The sequence below is a fragment of the Dysidea avara genome, chromosome 7 (genome assembly GCF_963678975.1).
Source record: "Dysidea avara chromosome 7, odDysAvar1.4, whole genome shotgun sequence".
Taxonomy (NCBI): Eukaryota; Metazoa; Porifera; class Demospongiae; order Dictyoceratida; family Dysideidae; genus Dysidea; species Dysidea avara.
Window position 1 is genome coordinate 2,455,433 of NC_089278.1, and position 23,871 is coordinate 2,479,303.

The window sequence follows — 23,871 nt, forward strand, 5'->3', positions numbered from 1 at the left end:
AATTGTCCTTTGAAGTTATTAGCATCTCTTTAACTTACCTACCTGATGTCACATCCTTATAGCTAGTGACAAAGGCCAGCTACCATCATGGTGTCCAGTAAATTGCAGTGTTGTTTAATGTGGTTGTTAAATCAACAATGAAAACCACCTATCGCCCTCAGCACAAATGATACTTGTTGTTTTTTCAGTACTTGGTGTTGCAAGCATTCCTGACTCCACCATTGCTTAGCAACAGGATATAAATAGAATATGATAATTGATAATTCTGTAACAATATATTTTATCCATATAAGGGCAAATTAATAAAACTGCAAGAATATTAATAGATCAAATGGCTGTGTCATGATTGTCTGGTATTTAACCACATTATAGCACATCTTGCATGTATCCAGTTTCACAAAATATTTAGAAATGAAAAGTTTCATCATCATCCTTTAATTACAGCAATTGGCCTCAACCTGACTGCCTTTTTGCTTATACCAGCAGCATGACCTAGTGGAAATGGTATGAGGTGCAACATCAGCTCCTTCATTACTTACAAGTATTCACTACTTCTGTGACATTCTTGTATGACTCTGGTGCCTGCAGATATGACACTTATAAACTAAGAGACAGCTGTTACATATAGTACATTACCTCCTCCATGACTAGTTTAGGAGATGCCACTCTTATTGAGATTCCCTTTTTAGCTAGAGCCTCCAACACATCTTCATAACTCAGGTTACGCCTAAGTCACGAAATATGTGTTAATTAACACAGTGCACGTGTATATAATTACTGTTGAGGGTAATAATGCATGCTGTGTGTATTGACACTTTATGGAAACTGACAATTAATAATAACATTCCACATGTTAAAACACAATTACAATGATGAGTATTGCAACAAAGAAGACATTTCTAAGAATTGTGTAGCTCTACAAGTTTGTTCCACTATGATAAGCTACATTGTTCTGTGTCAAGTCTGATTAAATTATCACTGCTAATCCACAACTTGGTGTGTTTTAGAACTCTACCATTGGCCTCCCAATAATTAGAGAGGACTTTTTACAATTGTAAGTGAAGCAGTTTTAGCATACCACAGACTAAAAATAACTGCTATATGGGTAAGAAGCCCACATGGGGTATAGCCACCAGGTGCTGTGTATATACAAGTTATATATTATGGTAACAAACTGTGAAGAGTTGTAACAGATGACATAATAGTTACATCCCCTCATTTTATTAATAACCACACCAATATATGGATAACAACCCATATGAGATGTACATGGGAAAATGGTAATTTTGAATTTCCCTACAACTGGCTATAAACTACACAATAGTTACATCCCCTCATTTTATTAATGACCACACCAATATGGATAACAACCCATAAGAGATGTACATGGGAAAATGGTAATTTTGAGTTTCCCTACAACTGGCTATAAACTAACTGATGAATACCCTAACGTGGTTCAATACATATATTCCTTTTAAACTTGTATACATAAGGCACTTCCAAGTACTTCCTCTCTTGCTATTGTTATAAAGCACACAACAAGCCACGTCACTACCACGTAATGGAAACAATATTTACCCTAAAATACAATGAATGATGCTATGCATAACAATATATTAATATTGAGTGATATACTATATCCAGAACTCAGCAACAGAAGGAAACCACCAGTTAGGATGTTTGTGAGACCCTAGCTTGAAACATGACATTTGTACCGCTTCCTTTTGAGATCTAAGATCCTCCGCCATAAGTAGCTTTGAATATCTTTAAATATTTGAAATAGCTAAAACTACTATTTAAACTCTCAAATTATTTATACTACTAAGTACTATCTGCTGTTTCCTTCAGATGACGAAACTTTTCGGTGGGTGGGAAAATGTGTTGCTGGAAGTCTGACTAAATAAATACAATTAATTGTTTGCCTAGGGTGGTAAAAATTATTGTTGTCGTAGTGGGATTGGATATGATATTAAATGTCCAACAACACAAACTGAAAATAAACTGGCAAGTTCAATTTCATTCATTAAAAATAGTTTTTCATGTTTACAGCATACAATTGCAGAGGGGAATTAGCAATCACATAACATTAAACTCACCTTGCTTTAGCCCTGGATAAAGCACGACCCTAAAAACAAGAGGAGGATGGTTTCATACACCACTAAAATGGAACCTCTTGTAACAAACTCTCCAAATTAAGCCATCGACAAAGATTTAAGTCTAACCCCATACAATTTAATTTCTTAGAAAATTGTAACAAAATGAGCAAAAACATCTTGGTCCCACAGTGATCATTACAGAGAGGTTCCACTGTAATTTACACTAATTCATTTACAGAACAGTATACATCCAATCTCATTTAGCACACATCCCGTCTAATAACAGTACAAGAACTATTGTGGAAGGAAGTATGCATAACTTGACACACAGGTGTGAACCAGTTTAAACACGCCGCAACACAATGCTCCCATAGAAACTGGAACTACACAAATATTAGTACTACAGTTAATATACAATGTCATGAAGACCTAACTATACCCATTCTAGTAATACAATAACATTCAAGGAAGATCTTTCACTTAGTAAGTTGGTGGTGCATGTAATGCCATTAAAATGAAGCCACTTATGTAGTAATGATATTGTGAACAACTAGCTATCAATATATATCATCTCATTTTCTTACTGCTCCATGACAGGTAGAACCAAACGTCTCCTGAAATCCAGTGTTAGTCCCTGTTAGCACATAACTATTTTGGGGGAAAACATTGTCATAATGTTTACACCACTTTATTGACAAATATGGTAATGTTCTCAGCCTAAATATATACCTGCATGTGCCCATTGTGCCACCGATCAACACTGGTTGCCCAGTCAGCTAAAACAACACACAGTAGTAATGCTATTAGTTAATACACTATTACACATTCATTGTAATATTTATAGTGAGATCATAACAAGACATAAGAAAATTATGTCTTTATAAGGTCACATTTTTACCTGATAGTCAACTGGTATCAGTGGATGGTGAGGGGGGAATGCTCTTGTTGAGCCCTTTCTGTGAACTAGCAGGGTGTGTTGTTTGCCATCGATCACATGCTCCTCAACCTTAGCTATGTTGTGGGACACATCATAAATGACGTGCATGTCTAAGTCATCAGGAGCAGTCTTGAAAGCTTTGGCAAACGCCTGCCAATATAAAATGACCAAACAAAACACAATGTGGTCAGTAAAACAAATAATCATGTTATACAAAGTCCCCTCAACCATCATATGACTAAATTGTTCTTATTTGGTATGGTTAATAATAGCCCTTGATAGTTGTGCAACACTTTCACAACTTTTGTGTATGCCTGTGTTGCCGACTTTTAACATATTCAGAGGAATATATTACGAACACACAGAGGTGAATAGACACATTGAAACATATCTGACTACGGACAACAAAACTGTACAACATAATGTTACACATCTGGCCATTCAATAAATACAAGGGCTATAACCTACTGTAAATATTGAATAAATAGTACCATAATTGTATTGCAACTTATGGGATAAGTTTTATAACATATACAACAAGAGTTAATAACTCTTGCTAACAGCATAGAAATTAGAGGAAAGCATTGGGGCAGCTTATGATGAAAGTCACTGTCTGTAGCTGCTACAATACGAGACATGCAACATATTCTGATGACAAAAACTCAATGTAGCTACAGATCTTCAAGATCTTACAGTGTTGAGTTGTGAAAATCTGCCGGTTCTCACTAGCCATCCTGACCAACAAAAATATTGAAAATGTAACAGTTTTGTAAGTCACATTATTGTAATTAGTTACGGTTACTCGACCACTTGCTAAAGGTGAGTAGGTCAGGTAGAAAGTTCATCTCAAGACCCTCGGTTCATCCTGCCACAGGCCAAGCTTTAAAGGAAAAGATGGCACATTCCAGTGTAGTACTGGAGGTCAGTCCTACCACAAGCAGGAACATCTACAAAGACATTTCAAACAGTAGCTAATACATTTTTTAAACACTGAGAGAATGGAACGTGCCACATGACCAAAGTACAACAGTTCAACATTGTGGGAAGCTTGACAAGGGTAGATACCTGATGTAGCTAGCCACAAATATGTCACGTTATAACAACAGTGACATCACCAAAATTTTATAAAAGGAGGCAACTGAGGCAGTCTTGGCATTCAAGTTTTTCGACTGACTAACTAATATCGCGACTAGTAAGAAAATGGTGACTAATTTTTCGCCTCAAGCTCATGTCTGCTTTCTTAAGACTGACCCATCGTTTAGCCTGACGCTAGACGCGGCTACTGAACTGAACAGATACAGCAAATTGGAACCTCTTGGCTTCAAGGTGATGAGAAACAAGCGAGTGAAGACTCCTTTCGGTATGTTCTCAAGCAACTTGGTTAGTGTCCTCCGTTCCTTTATGCTGCGAGCCACGAGCATGGAGAAGCTGTACGATCCCGACTACAGAACAAAGTCTCGGGTACTGAACAAGTCCAGTGGCTTGGAGGAAGAAAGCAGTGGCGATACACAGATAGCATTCACCAAAGAAGAAGCCATTAGAATAAGCAACTGTTTTGAGCAACTGTTTACGGAAAACACAATGATCGACCAGCTTGACGCGCTAAGAGACGGAACATTTCAACCTTGGGTGGAAACGATGTACGTGCTTAACCCAAAGGAGAGCTTCTTCACAGAAATCCAAACGACAATTCTACTAGAGGCGATACCTAACGGCCAGCCCATGTCAACGATCCTTTGCAACGCTTCCGTCTCCTGCATAAAATGCAGAATTGATGACAGAAGTATCTATGACGATGATAGGAGGTTCCAGCACTACACACAACTAAAGAAGATGATCACCAGATACGAGAACGTTGTACAAGAAGCAGAGGAAATGGACCTACACAAGAGACTGACTATAATGTACTTGGCTGGCCAAAGTGGTCCATACAAAAGGAACTCGATAGAAACAAGCGAAGAAGAAGAAAGTGAAGATGACGATGATGGTTTTGATGTATAGCATCAATACAACACCAATCTTATTTATGCATTTTTGTACACCAGTGATTGTATGTAAATAACTTGTAAATACTTCTTTTGTAATTATGTGTATGTATGTTCGTCATCGACCTAATGAATATTATCAAAACTTGAAACAAGACAACACTTGATGGGGGGAGGGCACACAGATAATTGGTATGGCCTTGTTTCTGTACAGCATGTTGTATCAGATCACAAACAAGTAGCAAATACAGACCCCTCTGTATCAGACATGTTAAAAGTGTCCTTAGAAGGTTTTTTTACTAACTGCCTTTGGATTTATTAGGCTACAAACAGTGAACACATCAAACTGAATGTACAGCTGGAGAAAAAAAAAGCATTTCCTACCATATCAGCTATAACCAGTGTTGGGAGTAACGTGTTATGTAATATTATTACTTTTGTGGTAACTAAGTAATATAACAAAATACGTTATAAAAACAGGTAATACAACTCAAGTTACTTTACTTACAAATGTAACGGGTTACCTAAGTAATATAGTTACTGTAACGAATCTAATATTATGTGATATTGTTACTACAAGTAACGAAGTTACTAATCTCGTTTGTAATCCACTGAGTAACGCCTAGCCACAACGAAGTAATGAAGCCTACTGAATGAAGCTTATTCACTAGCTTTTTACTTATAACCAAGATTTGCACATTGTCCAACAACGCAATCATGTCACGTAATAAGGTGGTAGTTTCACACGTGACAGCTTAAGGCTGTAGACACAAAGTAATATATTATTATAGTTACTTTATTTTATGGGTAATATGTAACTTTTTGTGCACGCTCATTAGTGAGGCGGATAGGTTCCCGGGTGATGGAACAGTCTGGTGATAATAGGGCCACCCAATTTTTGATTCAGAAGGTTACCATTGATGTTCAATGTGGCAATGCTGCTTCTGTAATGGCAACAATACCATCATCCCAGGACTGGGCAGAGTTTGCCTCTCTGCCCACTGTTTAAGTGTTTATTTATATCATCATTGTCTTAGTATCATAATAAAAAATAAATAAATAAAAAAAATATGTAACTAGGTACTTTTACAAAGTAACTTGCCCAATACTGGCTATATATAACAACAAAAAGCCATATTGGTGTACCTCTATTAAGAATAACTAAGGCCAAGAGGAATGAATACTGTAACCTTATAACTTAGTAAGGGATTCATATGTCGTGCAGCTGCAACAGTAGGAAGCCAAGCACCCACACTCTTTTTGTGGCAATGGTCATCAGATACAGCACACACGTGGATTGCAAAGCCTCTTGTGGCATGCTATACACTATGTGGTTCCATCTGAAAGGCATTATATAGTGAGATTAGATGCTGCAGATAAGTTGCATTTCAAAAAAAATTGTACACTAAAAATCTAGATTTGACACACCAACACACAGATGATCATTACCTGTCGAGTTAGGAAGGTCATACTGGATCTGTTGACCCAGGCATAGTTGGCAGCTGCAGCCATTCCACTCAAATAGTTCTGTCCCTCTGGAGATGTGATGTGGGCACAAGCTAACTGTAATGAAACGAGTCAAATAGAAGGAACACACGTTTACCTCACTACTTTCACAGGTAAGATAAGAGATAAACAGAAAAAAAAATCGTATAATATATGATTGACTGATGACAAAATCATACATAAGTCTTGAACACTCATATACCTGGCGGTCATTCACTTCAATTCTGTCACGTTTCATTGCCTTTTCCATTTCTACTAATGCATCTGTGAATATAGTATAGTAGTATGACAAAGAGTATATGCATACCTCTTACATAACGTTACAACAGAACAGGTTTGACATAAGCCCATAAGCATCACACCACAAATACATTATATTGAAACAAAGAAAGAATGTGTGGTCGACACCTGTAGATTATGCAAGTTTACTTTGATGTTACAAATATAGTACTTGGTGTTACAAATATAGTACTTGGTGTTATTGGAGATGGTAACACCACCAATGGACTATTAATAGCAAATAACATTTATAATTTTTATCAAGTCTTGTCTTGTGACTACAGTTATATAACAATGTATACATTATACCCTTTAGTTCACATACCTGTAGCAACCTGATGCCCCAGGCCACGACTTCCACTGTGAATCATAATGCAAACCTAGAAAACAGATTGACCATATATGGCAGTAATCATTATATAGCAGGTGCATAACAAAGCAAATAATCTTTAAATAGAGATGTTTTATCACACACACACATATACCACAAGTGTTTTTGTTTACCTGACCAGTATGGTCCAAGCCCATTTTGGTCGCAGCATGTTTATCAAATATCTCATCTACCACTTGTATCTCAGCGTAGTGGTTACCAGCACCCAGAGTGCCCAGCTAATTGGACACACACAAAAGTTAGTGTCTTTAGCGTCTTTCATAGCAATACAAGTAAACCATACCACACAGCTTAAGTATACTGGTGTGTTGACCAAGTGTACATAAGCTATTGGAATAACAAACAAACAAGCACACTTAAATCATTAAGATGGTATGTAACCTGAGGGAGTCCCCTTTTCTTGGCTCTCTGACTGACTTTAGACGGATTTGCCTGTAACATTCTACCATTTTCCTCACAGTGTTCTTTGTCCTCTGCCCATGCGTACCCTAATAGTGACTCTCCAGTATGACCGTCACACCTTAACAACTATAATATACCTTCTCTAAGAGACCAGTCCATCCCCATTTCTAAGGCTTCCTCAAGGTCTCTAACAATACATAAAAAAAGTTATTCTTAATTTGATCAGAACCCACACTTAATAGAATCAGGTTAGTTAGCTGCTATTAGCATCACTACTACTAGCTCACCTGGCATTCATAGGAATGACTCCTTTAGAGCCCACCCCAACAGGAATGTGATCAAACAAGGACTTGAGGAAACATGAATAACTTCTTTATCACACAAATCATTAGCATCATACCTGAGCTAATTGCTCCTTGATGGGCTGGACAGCTTTCTCATCAAGATTTGTCCTCACCAGTCTCACACCACAATTGATATCAAACCCAACTCCACCTGAGGTGGTTGTACAATATACTTAACAATGAACCACTCTCAAACTCTCAGTATTAAGGACACAACAGGGGAAAAATCTTTGGATAAAGACTTAGGTCTGGCTTCATTACTGCAGTAAAAAAAATAGTCCACTGAACTCAGCCATCAATACTACCAAGGGTGGTACAGACAAGTTTGCAAACTAGTGGAGTACTTACTAAATGTCAACTTGAGAGACACTTGAAACTCTGCAAGCCTAAGAAAATTATTACAGTGTTACATCTTAAATGAGGGTGATGACTATGGTATTGTCCTCAGTAGGAATAGTAGCATCTAAATGGTTTCTAGCAATATGGCTACTCTAATACTCTAAATAATTCACACAAGAAGTATCAAGACATACTGCTCTAATTGTTCATAGCATTACTGCTTATGTGTATTAAACAGTGTAACTACCCTACTAACAGTGTAACTACCCTACTAACAGTGTAACTACCCTACTAACAGTGTAACTACCCTACTAACAGTGTAACTACCCTACTAACAGTGTAACTACCCTACTAACATAAAAAGTGTTCAAAGTAGGGCTGGGAGATAATTTAGATAATAGTAAGTCTTCGTAATCTACTGTGAATCAACCACAGCCAGGTGGCAGAAAGGAGTCAAACTAGTTAGGGAAGTGATAACTGACTTAACAAGCACTACATGACTTTATGGTAACAAATATGCAAAAAAGCAATTACAGAATAGTTCTATGATGTCACATCATTATCGAGACTATATCGATCATTGAGTGGTTGTCATTTATTGAGATATAGGTTTACTATTATCGCACAGCCCTAATTCAAAGTGAAACAAACACATGCTGTTCTACTTGTTCATATGCTCATGTTTCTTGAGATACAATATTTAACATGCACACATAATGAACTTAGCCACAAAATATTGATGTTCCATATAGGTCATAATTCTAACAACCATTGTCCCAAAAAGGAGTAACCAATTCTTTGTTTCTCCACCACTAAAGCTGTTGGAATGTTCAAAACAACACTGTTGCGCAAAATAATTTTATCAGCTCAATCTTGCCTAACCTATGACAAGATTTTTGCAATGAACTGTGCAGACTAATGGTAATTGTCTGTGTAAGCCATAAAGCTTTAATTTGATAACATTATTATGTAAGCCATGACCGCAAGTTGTGTTCTGTGGAGGCCGCAGACAACACTCAACGCTTCCTGTGGTGGGAGTATGATAAACCTGACATTATACAATAAATACCCACCATACTACTGCATAGATATAAATGTATTGTGTAAATACACTACACCACACACGAATGCATGTACGCACACACACACACACACACACACACACACACACACACACACACACACACACACACACACACACACACACACACATACCAGGTGACACAACTGCTTTAGGGTCACCCATATCAAAGGCAGCCATGTTGCCGATGGCAAACCCGTAGCCAGAGTGGACATCAGGAAGACCTACTGATCTCTGTAAGGTGAGAATATGTGTAATTATGTGGTGAGATTAACATGGGATCAATTAATGCTGTAATGTTTATTAATAGTACACACCAGTAATCATATGTGGTGTATCATGTGATTACATCACATGAGTGGATCAAATGTCATGACCATTGTATTTTGTAAAAATATTTTTATCATTGCTGGTTAAACACAGCTTAAATGCTTGCGCAACACAACTAAAACATGGATAATGTTAACACAACAAACAGGCTACAAATAGGCAAACACAAAAATCAACTGAATCCCTATACAATCGATAAGGAAGGAATCCAAGCCTTTGAACCCCTCCAGCATACTCACTCACTCACACAGAGATACCATTAAAATAAATTAACTTGCAAGTACAAGCCCAACAAGTTGTTTACTATCTCAGCAACTTTGAAAACCACACTCACGACCCTCAAAGCCCACTAGTTGCTGATGGTGTGAAGTGTGGCAGAATAATGTGTGACTCAGTTTACACAGAGGAGGGTGTGTCCCAGTGTGTGCTCTGTGCTGGAATGTGTATGACTTGTGTGGCCAGCAGATCATGTTACTACACACAATGTAAATATTTGCATTACATTTCCCTATAACTAATTAACAAAGTTCCAACCAAAGAAATGCTTAGCATCCTGAAAATTAATCGAATTAGAAAAAACAGTTACGACGAAACTTGATAACAACAATAACAATATACAATGTCATCTATCATGAGATCAAATGTCATAGGAACACAACACAGCCACTACATGTTACAGTGGGCAATAGGTAACAATATCGAGATTGTGTTAGCAATGATAATCGGAGACAAACAGTCAACACACATTCCTCAATCAATGCCATTCCTCCCCCAAAGTGTTTTCAGAGATAAACAATGGACATGATAAATCACTCACCCCCACAATGCCAGGAAGGGCAGCCACGTTTGCGATCTGCTTCACTCCAGGAAGAAATCCACCAACACCTATTGAGAAAGTAGAGGAAGGAAAAATGATCCACTGCTACTTTGGTGGGTACAGCACATATCATAGCCCACACATTTCCTTAATGACCTACTATATAAGCTGCTCCATACTGGGACAGTGTGACTGAGCCTGTCTGACCTGAACTAGGTAGGTAACAGTATTAGACAGAAAAGGTAAATTCTAGTCTTTCCCAGCCAGATTGGATTTTCTTTTGTCATTTGGTTGAGAAAAAAATGACCAAATGACACACAGGTAAAGGTAACACACCTTGACCTGTGGTCAGGAGTCACTGCAAGTGATATAATTTATGAGTTTAGGATTATCCCACTCTTAATAGTATCACTGTAACACGCCAATGTCAACCAAGACCATCATCATATCTCAATAGAACCCAACAAAATAGAAAACAAGACTGCACCTTATTAACTAACATCTGAGAGAACCACATATATAACAAAGTAACTGGACCAATGGCATTAGTTACTGAAGGCAAACTTTCTACATATAGCGACATGATAGGTAGTGAAGCCATAGGATACCGATACTATACTAAACAAGTAGACCCTTACAGGGTCTATATAGTCATGTTAAAGCTTGTAAACAATTCAGCGTACATCAGAGAAGATAATGGTTAATTTGTTGTAATGAATAGTAATTTTATATAAGAAAAAAGTTCAATTAATAGTTCAACTGCAGCTCCCCTTTGGCCAACCACATAACCAAAATTGGTATAGTTTTACAGTGACAAGCACACACACACTACATTACACTACACACTACAGTGTAGTGTGCGTAGTATGTGACTACACAAACACACACACACTCAGACACACACACGCTACACACTCAGACACACACACACACACACACACACACACACATGCTACACACACACACACACACACACACACACACACACACACACACACACACACACACACACACACACACACACACACACACACACACACACACACACACACACACACACACACACACACACACACACACACACACACACACACACACACACACACACACACACACACACACACACATGCTACACACACATGCTACACACACATGCTACACACACACATGCTACACACACACTACACACGCACACTACACTACACTACACACTATATGACTACCACAAAATTGTTAGTACTTAGTCAGTCATGTAGTACAATTGTGGAGGACTGTACAGCAACTACATACAAACATGATCTAATATAATAACTACTACATCAGAAATGAAGAGCCAAGCCAGCCAGGAATCCTTTTCATCTGAAAGAAGCAGTTGGCTTCATTAGTTATATCTCTTGTAATCTGATAGCACAAAAGGATATGACGAGTTTAATTGGAATCCTTACAGCAGTAATGGGCAAACATTACAAACCTGATGAAGCAAGCATACTGTATAGTTGTGGGTCACAGCTATGATGGTAATCATTAGAGCACACCAAGATTTGTTCCAAGCCGTCTTCTTTATTCACATATTCATACATATTGCATTTCCATGAATTTTAGAAAGAATAATGACTCAATTAAATTAAGAAGTGGTTGATATATCTTGATGCCACTGATGCATAAATTTAGTTACATGAATACTAGACAAGCAGCTATGACCTACAATGTCATCATCCTGTAGGACTGCTACAAGCATGTGGTTTGGCTTGTGTTTGAACTTTCTTGTAAGTGTGGTAGAAGTTGATAACACTCAGCTGATATCATCATAACATTAAGAGCTCTAATACATTTTGATATCATATAATACTAAGGATCAGAGACCTTTCACAGACACTGCATGATGTCACATTACGAAGATAATTGGTCCAGCATAAATACAACTTTTGACACAATTAAGAGATGGAGGTTAGAAAAGCAGATTGCTCATAAGATCAAACTGGCAAATATTGGATAGCAAAAAGTTGTAGAATGACTAGCTGTTGGTTTGAAAAACTTAAGAGTGTCACTGCTGATCAGGTTTATGTAAGATGTGCTTGGAGTTGTGGCTCAGCAACACTGCTTATCCAGCTATTTAATGTACCAGAAATAAATTTTTAAGATACTCTCAACTATAATACGTTTGCATTTACCTACACTCCTCTTTCTCCTTTAAGCTGTAGTAGTATGTTAAAACCTGTTTGCTACAAGTACCACTTCTTTGTTACTTGTATCAAAAGCAATGTTTTTATAAACTCGTGTTTCATTTTTGACAAACTTAATGTCCATCTCTAACCAGCAAGTAACTGTTTATAATCTCTACAACCATTCGTACTACATGTTCGTCTCTTCTATGAATTAGGAACAACACACCCTTAACTCACAGGTATTCAAACATACAATATTCTTCATTTACAATACTAGGGAAATTTGTACGGATGTGTTGCTTAGCGTGGTATCACCATGGGCTGAAGGATTCCACTACACTGGGCTTCTTTTGACAACAGTTATAGTTTGGTAATAAATCCAATTAGTATCCTCTTGGAATTGTTTACATACTTTATAAGCAATAAATTGCTTTCCTGACCAAAACTGCACACTGAACAATTTCTCCCATGCCAAAATGTCTACAATGTTACTGTGGGTGAAAGATTAGTAGGTAGTGTTGTTGTTATTAGTACTAATAATAATTGACAAATTGTTAATAGTTGTTGACATACTTAAAATCACCACAGTTGTAATTGGATTTCCCACCTATTGAGATTCATTTTTTGTGGAGCTCTTGTTACAGTTTAGTCTTGTAGATATAAATAGATGATTCTGTGTGGGACATGTTAACAACTTGTAAACAAATTCTTCTGTTGTCTGTAACTATTTAGTGGACTGGACTACTGGACTGGTATGGTTTGTGTTTACACATTCTATGGTTGAGCCCTACTAGTCTGTATACCTCTTACAACAAATACAGGGAGATATTATTAGTAAGTTAAACACCTCAGTGTTAACTGAAAAGCACAACTGAAAATCACCTATTTTGTATTAGCAAATGATGATTTTCCTTACGTTAAAACAAAAACAAAACAGTATGGTGCTTGTGATTCCAGTGTTTTGGAACCTAAATGAAAGAGTTAAGAGCATTCCATCCAGCCCAGGAAAATGTAAGTATGCTTAAAATCAAGCAATTTGAATTTTGACAAGTAATTACTATGCTCACTAATTCTCTATTATATACTAGTCTAGTTGACAAGGAGGGAGAGTACGTGCTCTCTTTCAGTGCCACTACACACAATAACACTTGAAATAAACTATTCATGATTATGAATAACATCGACTGCTTTACCAATGTGTTATTATAGTCTACACCCTACACAGGTCATACAAATACTACTCTTTTATATGACATGGTCGTGTTTTTAAAAATGCTGTACCAGTCTTTGATGTTGCTGTTTCACATCTAACAAGTGTCAAAAATATCACATAACAATTTTTCTTCCTAAACATTGTGTGTAGGTAAGACTGCTTAGCTAGTGATGATTAGTTGCCATGACAACATTGCCAAATACACTGAACAGTAGCCTGAACAGAAACCATGATGAAGTATTTCCCAAGAGAACACATTATGTATAAATGTTCACAGAAAAGCCTAGGTGAAAACCTTCAGAACTACCAAGTCACTCCTAAAGTACATTTGTACAATACTATACCCTGGGAAAAATTCTTCCATAAGATAAAACTCAACCTTGATGGCATGTAGAGTTACGAAAGAACTCCTTCATGTTAATGGCAAGGTGGGTGAAATGTGTGTGTACCATTTGTGTACCATTTGTGTCTCTTAAAAGGTCATAGTTGGATTGGAAAGTGTTCATCAACACCATCCATTCCTTGTGAATCATTTGCAACCAGCAATCACCTCTAATGATCTGTCACATTCATCACAAATATTAAGTTGAAAACTAATGAAATATTTGAAATATCACCATCACTGTACACACAAAACATGGTGGTTAGTATAAAGCAGTGAGATACGGTACTCTTTACCTGAAGCAATCAACTAACACTTTACAACATCATGAACTCTTGATTTGAACCATTAACAACTTGTGTACCATGTGTACATTGTACGAAGTGACCATATAAGGAAATATGGTACGTGTTATTACATAAAAATTTATACAAACTGTACAAGCATCAGACGATGTCTTCATAGTATAACAGCATGACATCTGATCAGTGTACAAGTGCACATGGCTCAAAATGGAAGGGTAAATGTAGTCATTACATAATTATTTCATACATAACTTACCATTTGTGAACAAGTAGACAACACTATAACATACCAGTGACCCAATTACAATAGTTTGGTGTTTCCAAACTAACAACACAGACTAACTATTTGTCAACAAGCAGAGGGACAAGCAACTGAAGAACATAAAAGGTTATACATGGTGGATAGATCCTAATATGGTAACCATTCACTATGTACACACATTCTCAGTGAAGTCACAGGCAGTGAAGATGATGACATGCTCCCCAACTACAATAACTGAACATTGTTGGTAGTACCAACATGTAAACAACATGTCACAGTCCTCCATGACTACTAATGGAAAAGTGTACGTGACTTCCATACAGAGATTAGGATTGATATGATAATTTAATAATTCCTCCTTAAGAAAAGTAAGTCCCAGAAATTTACTTCTGATGTCACAATGGATTATGATGGTGAATCTCACTGTGGTTAGACCATCCATCATATCCAACTAGATTTATGAGCAGATTATTAACTACATATGGTGTGGTAGACAAGAATACTATTTGAAGAGCTTGACTTAAGCAGCTATAGTGATGCTATTGTTAATATCATGTAGGGCCTCATCTACATCTCTTCCATTGTGATGTGTCTCTAGCATTTCTCTTGTAGTGAAGAATACATGATGAAGACCTTATTGTTGACAAACAGAACACTCTTGGAAAATAGCAACTATACACAGCTAAGATGAGTTTTGTAATAACTCTTATAATTTCTGCTCGGTAAAGCAAAGAAACAAATATTTAAAGACACAGGACTGATGAAGTTACATACCAACAATCAACTAGACAAACAGTTTGAACCACAGAAAGTTGGAAAAAAAAGTTAATTCTTAAAAATTACCAGTAGAAATGATGATAATTGATTACCTATGATTGTGACCAAGAACATCTGAGGATCACATAGGAGATAGGTAATAACAACTGATGTGTATCAGCCATTTCATGAAGGTGAGAATCATACTCTTTAAATATGACCTGTGACTTCTAAGAGATTATGTAAACTCTGTGTAACCCACAGTTACCCAACGCTAATGCAATCATTATGCCTATACAACAGATATGAGTAGTGCTTGTATAGTCACCTAATTCTCTGTGGACTATATACTTGAAGAACACACTTACCAGCAACTTCAAATGGGACCTCTCTGAAACCACTACATGGGGAATTGGCTTTGTTCAGAGGCACACATGTAAGAGGTTGATTCAGCCATTTCTAGAGAGACAATCCAGGTTATTGGCTTTAGCAAGAATGTTTTGTAAACAACTATATATACTATGTGTAGTTGATAAATCCAGGAATTTCAGTAATCTCCGATGGCAACACAAGAAGACAATGTATGCTGAAGTCATCAGCACTGTCATAATGATGTGATTTACCCAACTAATGTAACCTTGCTGGTCTTCTCTTTGTTGTAAAGTAGTTACCATCTATGATCTGTCCATTGTTAACATAATATCACATACTATGATCTGTCCATATGCTACTGCAGACATCTAGGAAGTACTAATGCAACCAAAATTACATTTCCTATATAATTTGTGACCATTTCTCTCACGAGAAAAATTAGACAAGTGACCATTAGGCGTGACTTCATGAGCGAGCAAAAATGATGGAGTACAACGTCATCTATTGTAACAGAGGGTTTCTTATGCATTAAACAATTAAATGCCAGCTTGACGGATCATCTTAAGTATGTTAATAAATAATGTCCGACAAATTAACGCAACTGCCTGACCATAAAGGAAGACTAGAAAGTGTATTGTTTATTCTACTCCTTTGGTACGTATGATGGTATGTATGATGATTCATTGTTCTCCAGTTTTGTTTCTTTTTACCATAACTAAAATTTTAACTATGCTATATTCCATTAATGATACAATAGAACTGTGTTAACCCATTACAGTCTGTAAGATTAACAAACCAGTTGCCCAATAGCCTTCTTCATGAAGGCAACGTTGTCAACAAAACAACTTGCAGGAAAGCCATCAGCTTTCTCAATGAATTCAACATAATTTACAATTCACATTAGGAAACAATCTCATTACTGCCAAGCTATTAACACTCAAGAGATAAATTACATATGCACAATTAGATGATTACCATTACCAGATGTTAGGAAAGAGCATAATTGTTAGTGGCCTGTGATGATGTGATCCATTGGTCAATTCTTATGGTACATTAAACATGACACGCTATTGGATAGTTAGTTGAGCAGTCTATTATATATAAACAAATAAAATTTTCTAATGATGCAAAGCAACAATTGCATTCACAACACTATAACAAACAGACTTTACACTTTAAATATTAGTGGTATTCTTTATTTCTCTGTTTATGCCAAAATAATGCATTTAGTGTCCCACCACCATCCGAGGCCTTACTACCTACTCAAGGAATTTAGATTGCTGGCAATATAGGGAATATACAGAGGTACAAGATAACACAATATCTTTAAAAGTCTTTTGTTAACGTCCATATTAGTCTGGACAATTAGCATGTATAGCAATTATGTCAAAGGATGCTACAGACATTCTATAGTGCATTTAAGGATACGAATTTGATGTTTACTAAGATGTATAAGGAGTACCAGTTTGTTTAACACTATTGTTAACAATGGTATAGCCATTACATCACAACTTGTCATGGGGTATGATAAGGTATCCAATTGATGAGTAAACATTACATGGCTAATGGTCTTGTCCTAATATGTAGTTAGCTAGTTCTTTTCCTTTTTGACAAGGAAACAATGTTAGTAAACTATATTGAGTGAAAGCTTTCACATCATGTCAAGTACAACCACAGGAAAATTAGGGAAATCACTGATGTGTTACCCATAGATCAACAAAATGCTCTACGAGTGAAATTAAATGGGATACAAAGTACAACAGTAAGTCCATGATGACCACATTGCATCTATTGCAGTACGCCAAAAGACACTGAAGCGACATCTAACCATGAAAACATCAAGCCCTTAATTGACTATGATTTCAAAAGCTAAACAATTAATAACAAGCAAATAACTAGTTTGAATACATTATTTTGGTTTGAACTAATTCTCAAAGTTCCATGATAATACTAGTTCAAATGCACTAGAATTTTGTAAGAAGGATAACTGGAAATAGATACAAATAGAATTTAAAACAAATTTCCCAAAATTCACTCACAAATACCAAAATAAACTGAAATTATTGTTAAAAGCTAAGTTGCTTTGTATTTGAATATTCATTGTGGTATTTGAACACAACCAAGTGAACTTCTGAGCAAATCAAATGTTTGCTAGTTCACGTGCACATCATCTACCCATTCATCTTATACCCCCAGGTTATCTATATGATGAACAAGTTTGTCAATCAATACGCTTTAGAATGTGGGATACATAGCCTAAACAACATGGAGCAGTTATTAGCATTCCGTCAGCAACAAACCACATAGTTCAAGGTAAACTGCCGCAATGTTGCTTGGAGATACAAATCCCTGTATGGCTCCCTAGAACTTACACTAAAAGCAATAATACAATCAGGCCAAGCAATATTATAGCAATAATGATAATTTTGTATCCAATAATTGCAATATATACAGTAAAAGCAATATAGATCTTTTGACTATGTTTATACATGTCATTGCAGTGGAACTTCTATATAACAGATACCATGGGAAGTGTACCAATGGTTTTCCTTCTTCACAACTATATAGAGGACGACTAGTTTAGGACGTATTTACTATCATGGAGTTGTTATCTATTAAGTCCTTAATTTAGGGAACAACAAGCTTTAACTGCAACAATACAAACTGATTCTGTAATTAAAAGAAGAAAAACTTTTGAATTGTGCTCTCCTAAAAACTAGACCAACAAAAAATATTCTACTTGTCCCAAACACAATTAAAATGTACTACTATCAAAAGTTCACAATATGAACTCTTGCTACTATTAACATTAGCTACAAGTGAACTATTTTGATGTCCCTGAAAACCATTCACTCTTGCTTCTATTAAATAGTACACGTGCAGTTGTGAATTATAAGAAGTCTTGACCCATAAACAAAGCTATATCACACAGTACTACAATACTGTATAGTAGGATCCATGAAGGCATCCAATACAAAAAAGTTATACAATTATACCCTTATAATTCTGGTGCCAATATTTCCTGCAGTGTTAATAGAAGTTCACAAAATTTAATGATGAATTGTGCTACAAACAAGTTAACAAGTATAATCAAAATTAGGAATTTTGCTTACACTTGTACACGATAATTCCATACCTTGTGATGCTGAGTGGTGTTTTAATTCCTCAAACATCAACTTCTCCAGAAAATCATTAGCATAAAACACTCCTTCAACCTGAAAAAAAAAAGGCATTGTTGCTTTAGCGTCATATGAACTACTAGCAATCAAATTTCAGCTAAGTTGTGTATATATAGTTGTGATTGTTGGCCATTGAGAAGAGCAGGCCATGTCAGGAGCATGTGTTATCAGGGCTGGGTAAAAAAATTGGCCCCCTCATCAGGTTTGCACTGATGTGCTGCAAATGGACAGCTGTACACTTACATTTAGAAAATAAAAGCAGTCTACTGGTAGAGTTTCCCAGGAACCATTTGACATTTACTAGTGAGAACATCAGTAGAACAGCACAGTAAATGATGGCTTAACAACTTTATAACAGAATATTGCAGTGTGGTCAACATATGACACACATGGAGTAGGGACCACAAGGAGTAGGGACCACAAGGATGGGACTTGATGGCAAGTAGTTTCATAGACTATTGCTAAAACTAATGGGAAACTCCCAAATAGTTATATGCAAGTCAAAGGAGCAATGGAAGGAGGGTACATTTGCCTTTATCAGCTTGCATGCTCCTGAGATAAAACAACACAAAATGTTAACAGCAAATGTTACAGCATTTACATCTTTAATCTGCCACCATGTACCGGGGAGATACCCTAGTACAGTGGATTAGTGTAAAAGGCTCCAGACTCTGATGGCAAATTCAGCATGGGGCACTAGGAGCAAATGTCCTTCCCTTCCCTTTTAAGTCACAGTTACATAAATGCTATGCATAATATATCGTGTTAAAGACAAGAGCATCATACTCAAAGTTGACTAAAGAATTTCATAAGAAATTAAATTAAAATACTCTAATAGAGCAGTCAGCAACTATTAATAGTACAGTAATTGCAATGAGATACGAGTCTGTTAGTCGACTTGATAACATCATTGTCTGTATATCTCATTTAGACCATCCAATGCAGTATCGATGTTCCAGCAAGGAAACTGATACTATATGCTTCAAAACAATCTTCTCACTTTGGAAAAATATGGCAAATGGAAATGTGTACACCTAGGACAAAGAACTACATAAATGTTGTTATCAAATTTATGGTCAGCAAATCCAGCAAAATAAATCAGCCAAGTACCTAGGAATTATAATTGATGAACATCTAACTTGGAAAGAACACATCAATGAAGTATGTCATAAAGCAATTAGAGCAAAAGCAGTTTACAGCAAAATCTTTTAGGTGCCCTAGACCAACTGGAATATTTATTTATTTATTTATTTATTAGTAGTATTTATACAGGGAAAACAGCATCAGCCGAAGAGGCTGTTTTTCAGCTGTGCCCTGTGAAATTACATGCAATCAAACAACACAAAATAGTACAGCACACAAAACAAAAATAAATTTACAAAGAACAAAATAATGATTTAAACTGTCTGACAGAGGTGGCATTGTACAACATAGCAGATAGACGGTTCCATATCAAGGTTCCCCGATATCGTAAAGATCTCTTTCCATAGTTGGTTCTGATTCTAGGAGCATACAAATGGTGGGGATTTTGTCCAGAACGACCAGTGACATCAGTAGCATACGAAAACAGTCCTTGCATATATGCAGGCGAAACATTGTGCAATATTTTGAAAACCTGAACAGCTGTATGAAAGGTTCTTCGTTCAACCAGAGTTATGCCTAGATCTGAGTAATATGAAAAGGTGGCAAAGAAGACAAAAACTTGGAGTGAACTCTCTCCAATCTGCGAATACAGGAGGCATTTGATGGAGACCACACTGTATCACAATAGTCAAAAATGGGTAATACAAATGCTTGATACAAAAGGTGAAGCACCCTAGGAGCAACAGGTCTTAGTCGATTAATCATATAAAGTTTTCTTCTAACTCTTTGAAGTACATAATTAATATGAGAGTCCCAGGTAAGATAACGATCAAAGTACACTCCCAAATACCTTGCAACAGAAAGTTGTTTTAGAGCTGAATTATCAAGGAACAAGTTAAGACTCTTTCCACTGATTCTCTGACGAGAACCAATTAACATACATAGTGACTTAACAATGTTAAGCTTTAATTTATTAGCTACTAACCAAAAGGAGACATTCTGAATATCAGCCTGAAGTGTCCGCTCCACAGTTAAGAGGTCACTATGACTAAAATGAATTTCAGTGTCATCAGCAAACATGTTAACATCAGACAAAGATGTAACATTAGGTAAATCGTTAACATAAATGGAAAAAAGTAAAGGTCCCAAAATAGAACCCTGTGGGACGCCAACCTTCATGCATCCGCTTGATGACAATGAACCCTGAAAATTAACCTGTTGAGTCCTCCTACTTAAAAAACTCGTTAGCCAGGAAAGAGCATCACCATTGACACCATAATAGGGTAATTTCTGCAGTAAAATACTGTGATCAACACAGTCAAAGGCTTTAGCTAGATCCAAAAACACAGCTCCAACATAATGCAGCTATAGTGTGGCCATCACATCTATATCAGATAGAAAAAGTGCAAAGGAGTTCAGCTTGCTTTGCTATGACTTATTACAGCAATGTAACCAACAACTTAAGTGGCCATCACTTGAACAAAGGAGAAACTAACAATGTTATAACTAATACATGGACTGGCTGAGACCTCACATCCCTCACTTTTGCATAGAATCAGCATTTTCTCCAGAACTGAATCTTGTCTGAATCCATTACCATCAAATTACAGAATGAACTACCTCAATCAGTAGTTGAACTAGACAACCTTAACCTGCTCACCTGCTTCTACACTATATACTCATCCTGTGAGTTCTACATAGTAATAAAATAAACAAAAACTGATCAACTGTGTGTGCCCTCCCTCCCCCCAGCTTTTGATGTACCTAGAGATATGGCTCCTCTTCAGAATAGAGGTTAGTTACATCTCTTGGCATAACTATGAGATAGTGTTGGTATTTTAGTCAAACCGCAGTATCTGCTTTTGATACCGTTGAATATTTTGACTATCGCGAATACTGTGTATTCTCTAAAACACAAATTGTAAAATAATAAGCCTGTATGTGTTACTAGCAGTATAAATGAATTAGTGATGCACCGATTAATCGGTAAATAATCGGAAATTGGTTTATCGGCCACATTTCAGCAATATTGGTATCGGCAAGTATTAGTAGATTATTTAGCTGATTAATTTTACTGACCCTGATGGTATTGTTTTCATAAATATAAGACAAACATGAAGTTTACAAGTGGCAAGTTTACAAGTGGCAATTTTACATAATATGTGTGAAATTTTGGTAAACATAAACATCGGATCGGTTATCAGTATTGGCCGTTATATGCTTTTCAATATCAGCTAATTGGATAATCGGCAAAATCTCTTATCGGTGCATCACTAATATGAATGGATGTGTATATACTGCAATCGGTTTTCAACACAACTCTACCATTATTGAAAATGATTAGGGTCTAACTCTAGAACTACAGATCATCAACTAATGTATGCCAATAATTTAGTGATACTGTAATATCAAGTTGAAATATCAAAACTGTTCAGTACTACTATGAAAAGAAAAAAAATGGAATTAGTCACATGTACAGATGAAGTACAAACTGCTTGTGATCCTAAAGAAATGGCTGCCAGGTAAACATCCCCATTACACAACACGTACCTACAGAGGAGGTTGGTCACGTGTCATCATTCATCTCGTGATCTCAAAGAAAGGGTTGAACTAATTCAACCTTCACACCTCTTAACATTCTAAAAGACAGATTTCATATCCATACCACAGCGTCACAGCACCCTTACAAACCTTCTCAGTACAATGCGCTACTTTCCTAGCTGCTAAACAAGTCTTAACACCTAGAACAATGCTTGGTTGAGTAATTTTACATCATAGGCTTATGATGCGTGACCAACCTCCTATGACACCTATAACCTCCAATCACTATAGTATGTTCACGTTGAGCTGAATCCTGAAAAACAGCTAAAAATTAAAAGTGGATTTTTTCTCAACAGAGTTAACATTTCAGCTAACCAGATGATTATTGGTAACAGCAAAGATGTCAACAACAGACACATACGGTTTGGCTCCATTACAAGTTCGGGAAAGGACTGTAATGGACACTGTACTTATATGGCTTCCCCATAGGAAATGTATTGTGAAAATTTTGATTGGCCGTAAATATTATGTCAAACATTTGAACAAAAAGATTTTGAAATATTTTTAGCGGATCAAGCAGTACTACAAACGAGCCAAATTTCAAGATCATGTGTAATTGCATCCATGAGTTATTAAATGTTTTTGAGGATTCAGCTCAACGTGAACATACTATAATAAGAGAGATAAACATATTGTCTACCTGCAGAAATGAAGCATGCAGGATGGCAGCTATATTAGAACCGGACAATTTACTTGACATTAATTGGAAAAAAATAGTAGGAAATGTTTACATGTAAAATGTCAGGATATCTTTGGACAGCAGCTATAAAGAGAGGACACATTCACTGCAAATGACATGTTCCATTTCCTGTAAAGTTCTTAAACTATTTCACTAGAAGCATGAAACACATCTTCTGAGACAATTTTACACCTTGATGCATTAAGTTCTTTATAGGCAAGGGGTAATCACTACCAATTACCCTGTAGAACCAGGATCAAAGTTTCTGATCAATGAAAATGTATCTTGATTGCTTGATTGTACCTGAAAAAGGGCCTTAATTGTGCTTGACAATTTAAAACATATTTTCGTTTTATTTTTGAGCTAG

At 36.5% G+C, this 23,871-nt stretch overlaps 1 protein-coding gene across 1 annotated transcript in view; it reads right to left on the reverse strand.

Annotated features, from left to right (window-relative positions):
• Positions 1 to 225: 225 nt before the first annotated feature.
• LOC136260185 (RNA-splicing ligase RtcB homolog) overlaps positions 226 to 23,871 on the reverse strand; it is a 32,914-nt gene continuing 9,268 nt past the window's right edge. The window contains exons 2-19 of the mRNA XM_066053822.1: positions 19,099 to 19,177; positions 10,508 to 10,575; positions 9,495 to 9,594; positions 7,997 to 8,091; positions 7,884 to 7,945; positions 7,734 to 7,783; positions 7,576 to 7,682; positions 7,308 to 7,412; positions 7,129 to 7,183; positions 6,727 to 6,788; positions 6,468 to 6,581; positions 2,995 to 3,183; positions 2,826 to 2,872; positions 2,681 to 2,744; positions 2,097 to 2,125; positions 637 to 727; positions 540 to 582; positions 226 to 492 (exon numbers count right to left, since the gene is read on the reverse strand). Of these exons, the coding sequence (XP_065909894.1) occupies positions 428 to 492; positions 540 to 582; positions 637 to 727; positions 2,097 to 2,125; positions 2,681 to 2,744; positions 2,826 to 2,872; positions 2,995 to 3,183; positions 6,468 to 6,581; positions 6,727 to 6,788; positions 7,129 to 7,183; positions 7,308 to 7,412; positions 7,576 to 7,682; positions 7,734 to 7,783; positions 7,884 to 7,945; positions 7,997 to 8,091; positions 9,495 to 9,594; positions 10,508 to 10,575; positions 19,099 to 19,177 (1,425 nt within the window). The 3' untranslated portion in view covers positions 226 to 427. The remainder of the gene's footprint in view (positions 493 to 539; positions 583 to 636; positions 728 to 2,096; positions 2,126 to 2,680; positions 2,745 to 2,825; positions 2,873 to 2,994; positions 3,184 to 6,467; positions 6,582 to 6,726; positions 6,789 to 7,128; positions 7,184 to 7,307; positions 7,413 to 7,575; positions 7,683 to 7,733; positions 7,784 to 7,883; positions 7,946 to 7,996; positions 8,092 to 9,494; positions 9,595 to 10,507; positions 10,576 to 19,098; positions 19,178 to 23,871) is intronic.